General features: G+C 40.3%; 1 protein-coding gene across 1 annotated transcript in view; it reads right to left on the bottom strand.

Annotated features, from left to right (window-relative positions):
- The window catches only part of WDR64 (WD repeat domain 64), a 123,156-nt gene that overhangs the window by 51,377 nt on the left and 63,373 nt on the right, over positions 1-8,406 (bottom strand). Inside the window, exons 12-14 of the mRNA XM_040263575.1 lie at positions 6,701-6,849; positions 4,489-4,612; positions 2,054-2,229 (exon numbers count right to left, since the gene is read on the bottom strand). Coding sequence (XP_040119509.1) covers positions 2,054-2,229; positions 4,489-4,612; positions 6,701-6,849 — 449 coding nt within the window. The remainder of the gene's footprint in view (positions 1-2,053; positions 2,230-4,488; positions 4,613-6,700; positions 6,850-8,406) is intronic.

Here is an 8,406-nt window from a genome sequence, read left to right as displayed (position 1 = left end):
AAAAAAAAGTCTGACACTGTTTCCACTGTTTCCCTATCTATTTCCAATGAACTCATGGGACCAGATGCCATGATCCTTATTTTCTGAATGTTGAGCTTTAAGCCAACTTTTTCACTCTCCACTTTCACTTTCCTCAAGAGGCTTTTTAGGTGCTCTTCACTTTCTGCCATAAAGGTGGTGTCATCTGCATATCTGAGATTATTGATATTTCTCCTGGCAATCTTGATTCCAGCTTGTGCTTCTTCCAGCCCAGAATTTCTCATGATGTACGTATTACATCTTTATTTTTTAAATATCATAGCAATTAAAGATTCCAAGGGATAAGAGGGTGGAGATGAGTTTAGTTTTATTTCATCTCTCTAGAAACTGAGTAGATTTGTAGACCAAGCTCTGATGAAAGTAAAGTTGTCAACATGAATGACTGCATGAGCTGGGGCAAGGGGTGTGCACATGTGTGTCAGGAGCAGGTGGTAAAAAAATGGGAAATAAAGAATAAGAATGTTCAGTCTAAGGCCATCCATTGAAAAAATGGTAAGCTATAAGAAAGACTAGTGCCATCTCTAGCCAAAACTTTATTTAGGCCCCAAATTCCTCCTCTGAAGTCACTCAGTCGTGTCCACTTTGTGACCCCATGGACTGTAGCCGACCAGGCTCCTCCATCCATGGGATTTTCCAGGCAAGAATACTGGAATAGGTTGCCATTTCCTTCTCCAGGGGATCTTCCCGACCCAGGGATCGAACCCAGGTCTCCCGCATTGTAAGCAGGCGTTTTACTGTCTGAGCCATCAGGGAGGCCCAAAGTTACAGTTTCCTAATGACCTCTTTGCTTTGTGTCATCTTTTAAGTTCTTCCTTCACAGGCTGAAAACCCACAAGTGTCTATGCCCAGTTTGCAAGGATAACGCTCCTTGCAGGTTCTGTTTTCTGAAGCAATGTGGCTATGTTTAGATGATACTTAAATTATTGCTTTATTTTGTCAACTCAGCAAAAAAAAAAGAAAAGAAAAATCATACTAATCGTTCATTTAGTCATGTATTGACTTGGCTATCAACTTGTTTTCACTTTGCTACAAATTACTTAATACATAATTAAATAGAATTGGGTTGATTCCTTGACTGTGTCTCAATTAGCTAAAAGAACATTAATCTTTTTCCTTTGGTCTTTATGTTATTCAAATCTTAACCACGTTTCTCAATATTTCTTTTTATGTATTGAGGAAATTGTGTCCATCAGTAAGAATTCCACATTCTCCTCATGGCAGAATTACAAAGAAAATCTTTTAAAAGAAATTTACAACTATTTCTTTCCACTGAAGAACTTCCTTTCTAGTACAGTGCCATTTTGGATTGCTCAGACAGCAAAGAAAGATTAGTTGAATTAGGGACGTGTTTCACTCCTATCTTCAAAAGGGGAAGAATAAGGGCAAAGAATCTTTGAGTTCTAGGCAAGGAAATATCCACTCAACAGCCAGGGTAAATCTAGTTTTCATTTTAACTATGAAGAAGGCTTTAGTGTACTTTGGTGGTAAGAGACACTCAGGAAAAACAAATTTAGTCTACTTCAATCCTTCCAAAACACCTAAACAGATTGCCATGTTAACAGTTAAGTACACAAAGCAGTTTTGATGACAAACTGAAAAAGTGACTTGAACATCCCTGAATGCATTATGGGTTATATGGTTCAGAGAGGAATCATTATTGCTCCCTTTCATAAAGCCTACTGGGGAGCAGCTCTGCCAGTGAGTTATCCTCAAATGAGGATATAAACCATGTCAGAGGTGGTAGCTGTATGTAAATTTAATCTTTTTGATATCTACTCCAGAAGGATCCTGGCTAATCCTTTTCAGCAAACATTGGATGGGCAGTGTCGACCAGCTAGTCTTTTTTGCTCTTTGCTTGGACATGGGCAAGGTTAATTAGGAACATCCTAGGAAGGCTGGTGGAGAAATACTGTCCTCCGCTGGCTGGCAAGAGAAGAGTTAAATGGGGATTATCCACGCTCAGCTGATTTTCCCAGGAAGAGGACATAGCATATGTGGACGTTGGACTGCAAACCTGGATCATTCTGATCTTTCCGTTGCGCTCCAAAGAGAGGAGCAAGTATTGCTGTTTCTCCTGAGCTTTCAGGAAAATCAGGCGGTGCAGCCAGTGCTCTTCCTCTTTCCAGTCTCTCCCTTCCGGTAACACCTTCAACTCTTGTCCGCTGCCAAAGTCCCAGATTTTAACTGTTCCTGAACACACAGAGAAAGGAATCTATAAGCAAAAATCATTTCTAGGAAGAATGGCTTTTATCTCAGAGAAAATCAATCTAACTGAAAGCTTTCTGCAACAATTTATCCTAAGTTTATTCCCTATTGAGATTGACACACGAGTCTCCCTAGCATTGCTGTGTACAAAATATATTTCTGTATGCTTTCATTGTCACAGGCTGATAAAAAATGAACAGGACCAGGCAATGTCTTGAAATTTGTGAACATATTCTTTGAAATTCTCAGACTCTCCTGTGTGAGTTTTCTGTCTTCATTGGGTCTTTTCTGCTTTTATTATCCCAACGCTTTCCAGTTTGCTAAATACTCTCCAATATCTATCTATCTAAAATCATGCCACAGTGATTATTAACAGTAAAAGGTCACTCCAATAGTATCATTTCCTAAGGTGCTAACATATTTTAGAACTAGATCCTACTGGGTAATAAAAGGATTAAAAGAATTCCAGCAGGTAGAAAAAATGTTTTGAGTTGTTGGTTACATAAAAAGGAAATGCAAAAAGGGTGTCAAGTTTTTTCTTACATTTGGAGTCATACGTTCTAATTAATTTGGTTCATGTAGGAGATCCTCATGAAAGGGCCAGGTGAAATGGTACCATACTTATTGAATGCCTATTTCTAAGTCATTACTCAGTGTAGAGAATTATCTTCTAACATGGATTTTTAGAGTGACCTCAGGTTGCATTTATTCACACCCCATCAACTCAGCATTCTGGATTTTATTTCATGTATATTGTTATCTGCTCACAGTTTAAAAACTCTGACTTTTACTGAAGATACTCAATCCATCAACTGGCTTACAAACAAGAATTTATCTAGTAAGTATATCCCTAGAAGAAATATAGGCTTCCCTTGTGGCTCAGCTGGTAAAGAACCTGCCTGCAGTGTGGGAGAGCTGGGTTTGATCCCTGGGTTGGGAAGATCCCCTGGAGAAGGGGAATCACTATATGTGTATCGTGATGCAAAGGGTCGTATTGTCTAGGTCATGTTGTCTCTCTCGTGGGAGTTCAGAATAAGGTAAGGTGAAAGGAGAGAAGGCTGGTTCCAACAAGTTCTATGAGCTCTCCACAGCAGCAAATGACACAGCCCAGCTGGAGCATGACATTCTCTCAGGGGTGACGTGACACATGCCCTTAAGCATCTTAGACTGATCAGTTCAGCTCAGTTCAGTGCAGTCGCTCAGTCGTGTCCGACTCTTTGCGACCCCGTGAATCGCAGCACGCCAGGCCTCCCTGTCCATCACCAGCTCCCGGAGTTCACTCAGACTCACGTCCATCGAGTCCGTGATGCCACCCAGCCATCTCATCCTCTGTCATCCCCTTCTCCTCCTGCCCCCAATCCCTCCCAGCATCAGAGTCTTTTCCAAAGAGTCAACTCTTCACGTGAGGTGGCCAAAGTATTGGAGTTTCAGCTTTAGCATCATTCCTGCCAAAGAACACCCAGGACTGGTCTCCTTTAGGATGGACTGGTTGGATCTCCTTGCAGTCCAAGGGACTCGCAAGAGTCTTCTCCAACACCACAGTTCAAAAGCATCTTATAAACAAGTCCAATATAGAATCCTAAATGTGATGTGGCAAAGTTGGATGTATATTTTGTCTGGTCCCATATTTTCAGTAAAAATATTATGAAAAGCACTAAATAGAATTTCTGTGTCAGCAGATGGGGCTTCCCTGGTGGCTCAGTGGTAAAGAATCCTCTTGTTAATGCAGGAGACATAGATTCAATCACTAGTGGAAGATCCACTGAAGAAGGACATGGCAATCCACTCCAGTATTCTTGCCTGGAAAATACCACAGACAGAGGAGCCTAGAGGGCTACAGTCCATGGTTGGGATCACAGAAGAGTTGGACATGACTGAGCGACTAAACACCAGTAGTAACTCTTAGCTGATGGTACTCAAAATTAGAGGAACAGAATGAGTCAGTGCAACACAGGTAAGTCTCATTCAAAATGGACTGAGATGGTATATATGAAAGACTTTGCAAACTGATAAGCATCTATATAAGTAAGGTATCTATTATGATTAACATCAATATCAGGACATTAATACCCATTAGAGAAGAGCCTAGCACTGTTCAGTCAGTCACAGCAGTCTTACTGGCATGTTTACATATTCCAGCTCGATTCACACTTCCCCTCCAACCCAAACAACTTGTGACGAGATCCTAGAACAAATTCCTGGGACACTAAAGCAAGGGGGCCATATTCTGGATATTGGTCTGACCATTATATGCTCCTGTGGCAAAAAGAAATCCACTTTCATCAATAGCTGCAGCAGTCAGTTCAACATTGAAGCCATGAGGGTCTAAAATCTGGTATATTTGGAGGCCAGTTTCGAGTTCCCATACCTACAAAAAAGAAAAATAAAATACTTCATAAGACCTTCAGTTTTCATCAATTTTATAATACTCAAAATAGCCTCAAAATTGGCACAGGGCGTACCTAACACCTTTTCCAACATTCTGCCATGAATGTTGGTTTAATCAAAGAAAGGACTAAAAGATGTAGTCTAATAGTCACTGTGCTACCCCAGAGTGTTTCTGTAATATATATAGGTGGGATGAGACAAGCCACAACTATTCCAGGCAGCCCCTGTCTATCTAGGAAGCAGTCAGATGCTACTCTCAGCATGAGGCAAGCTTAGCAGCAGGCTAGAAATATAACAGGAAGTCAGCAGACAAAGAAATAAAGTTGAATGTATTCTCTGTTGTCATTTATCCAAATTATCTAGACATCATGGGACAGAGTCTACAATTAGCTGTGTGAAATCTGAGAGAACCTGAGGAAAGGGCTCACTGACCTTTCCAAGGAGTGTTTTGATTAGGGACATGGGCCCAGTTCTTAACAGAGAGAACAGGGGAGGGAAGGCAGGGGAGGCTGAGACTTCAGAGAAGGTTAGGTATAATCAGAAAGCCTAGAAACATGTCAAAGCTCCTCATGATCTCTTCAGAAATGCAGCAGAAGCATGAACCCTGCAGTCTCGGTCTGAATCTTTCTCTCTTCATGGATCTGCCAACTTCAGGTGTCTATAAGACTTCCAGTAAACAAACTGAACTGGCAACACAGTTTGAACTCGAGGTATTTGGAAACAGAGGCAGCATAAACAGAGGGCCAGAGATGGGAAGGTACAGGGTTCCTCCAGGGAACTGAAAGTCAGTTGTTGCAGCTACAGTGAAAGAAGGCGAGTGGGAGGAGATGTAGCTGATATAATCACCGCTCTGGAGACCAGGTAACAGGGGCCATTGACTGAGCTTCAGCAGAGCCGAGATCTGAACGAAGTCAGGCTGGCGCTAAAGCCCAGGTTCTTAACCTGTGTGCTACCCTGGGTGTAGATGAGGTCCTAAAGGGAGAATGAGGACTAAGGACCACAGGAAGGGGTCTCAGGGGCCACCCACTTCCACTTCCTGGCCTAAAGTATGATCTGTCTCCAACCAGTCAGGTTTGAAAATTCACCTAGATGTCTTCTTTTCCCCTCCCCACCTTGCGAGGAAGACACTTTCCCTTTAGGAGGTCAGTATTTCATGAAGATAGCCAGGTTTTAGTTTCCTTCTACTTATTCTGTGGACATTATTAGAAATAATTGATAATTACATGAACTTAGGAGATTTTGGTCTGAGAATATCTCCAGCAGATGAGCACAGAAGGTCAAAGGTTGAGAGGGAATTTGAAGAGTCTCTGAGAAATGCTTTCTGTTGCTCCCTATGTCTCCTTTTGGAGAGCATGCATGAAATAAAAGGATAAACACTTCAGGCAAACACCTCCAGCCATCACTGCTAGATGAAGTCAGTGGTCGTAAATACAAATACAGTTAGGATGGTCCAGAACTCTGGCCTCTAGGGAACACATTAATGACATAGCCTGAGGATTGCAGAGGAAAGTATGTTGGTATTCACCTCAGAAAAACCTGAGTGCGTATCCCAGCCACGATGCGTACAAGTTAGATGAACCGAGGCAAGTTGCTTGATCTTTGAATCCTAATTTCCACATCTTTAAATGGAACCTCACACAGAGAACTAGTATGAGGATTAAACAAAATTGTGGATTTAAGACATTTGGCACATATCCCGCACCTATCGGGGTTAGAGTAAACATCTATACATTTCTTTCCCTTCTTATTAACAGTCTCCTATAGCTCAGTTTAAAATTTTTTTACACACACACTAGGCTTTTTTCCTTGACATATTTCCCTTAAAATTCCTGTTTTGATCATAAGAACTGGCTTCACTTTTAAAGTTGAACTTGTTGCCTAACAGCAAGCAGTCTGAGCTGCATTAAAATGCTTACTTTTCATGTAGTCATGAAAACTTAAAAATAGCTCTAACGTAAGGTTCCATCATATATGCCATTACCTTTATTTAATCACTCAAAGACTCATCTATAAGAAGAGAAAATTCTATCTTTGCTTTTTTCTTCCTGAAGAGTCAGTATGTACTCACCTTAATTATGGACTCAGAGCAGATGGTAAGTACTTGGTGAAAATATTTGTTGTAAAGCATGACATTGATTTCTCGTTCATGGGTGTGAGGGACTTGTTTTGTATCTTGTATCATCCTAGTTAAAGGATACATGTCCATAACACTAGATCCTTGAACAGAAATAAGAATCTCATAAATAACAAATGTTAGAAGATTTGAACCACAAAGCATTTTATTCAACTAATTGTGTTTGGAAATAGCTGATCAGTGAGATTATTAATGCCTAGGAGACCGAATGAGGTAAAAACACATTCATTTATTCAAAAACATCTTTGACAAATGAAACAAATATGATTTAGCCAGAGAAATACATTCATTTTGGGCTTCATTAATTTTCAAGTGTAGGGTACTTGGACTTCCTTGATATCTTCTTTTCAGTGACCACTATTTTCCTACTTTATAGTCTAGTTTTTTCCTTCTTTAGAGTGCCTGCTACATTATGTAGTGTACAGTAATAAAGATGATGGCCACCTTTTTGCTGATGGAAAACTTCTGTTTAGTGATTGGGATATGTTAGAAAGCTGTTTCAACTAACGAATAGTAAAGCACTCTGTAAACGTGGTCTTGTTCTTCCCTGGTGACTCAGTGGTCAAAAAAATCTACCTACACAATGAAGGAGATGAGCATTTGATTCCTGTGTCAGGAAGATCCCCTGGAGAAGGAAAGGCAACCTGCTTCAGTATTCTTGCTTGGGAAATCCTATAGATGGAGAAGCCTGGCCAACTACAGTCCAGGGGGGTCACAAAAGAGTCAACTTAGCAACTAAACAGCAACAACAAAACAAGCCAGTGCTTGCAACAATATTAAATAAGATTAATTTCCAAATTACCATAGTGAATTAGATGGAAAGCAGGTATTTCTTACTTGCATTTTTTAAATTTATGTGTTTATTTTAGTTGGAGGACAATTACAATATTGTGATGGTTTTTGCCATACATCTACATGAATCAGCCATAGATACACGTGCCCCCCCAATCCTGAACACTCCCTTCCACCTCCTTCCCCATCTTATCCCTTTAGATTGTCACAGAGCGCCTGCTTTGACTGCCCTGCTTCATGCATTGACCTCGCACTGGTTATCTATTTTACATATGGTAATATAAATGTTTCCATGCTATTCTCTCAAATCATCCCACCCTCTCCTCCCACCGAGTCCAAAAGTCTGTTCTTGATGTCTGTGTCTTCTTTGCTGCCCTGTATGTAGGATCATCAATACCATCTTTCTAGATTCCATATACAAGCATTTAATATACAGTATTTGTCTTTCTCTTTCTGACTTACTTCACTCTGTGTAATAGGCTCTAGGTTCATCCACCTCATTAGAACTGACTCAAGTGCATTCCTTTTTACAGCTGAGTAATATTTCATTATATACATGTACCACAACTTCCTTATCCATTCATCATGGCATTGGTTTGCTTTTATAGTAATCCTATAAACTGCAAGTATGATTTAACTCTCAAAATCAACTATGTATTCTGTTTTATAGTTGATAGTGTTATAGTTGATAGTTGATATCTCTAGTGTAATGTCTAGAAATATACATAAGGATCTCAAAGCATTCCACAGTTCAAACAGAAATGAAACTTCTTCCTAAGTTATTGGTGTGGAGATTAAGCTACCAAAGACTGGCCCTTCTTTTTCTCAAGTCTCTCCATAAAAATCTG

This window comes from Oryx dammah, unplaced genomic scaffold, assembly GCF_014754425.2.
Source record: "Oryx dammah isolate SB20612 unplaced genomic scaffold, SCBI_Odam_1.1 HiC_scaffold_21, whole genome shotgun sequence".
In the NCBI taxonomy this organism is placed as follows: domain Eukaryota; kingdom Metazoa; phylum Chordata; class Mammalia; order Artiodactyla; family Bovidae; genus Oryx; species Oryx dammah.
This window is presented reverse-complemented; position numbering and strand designations above follow the sequence as displayed.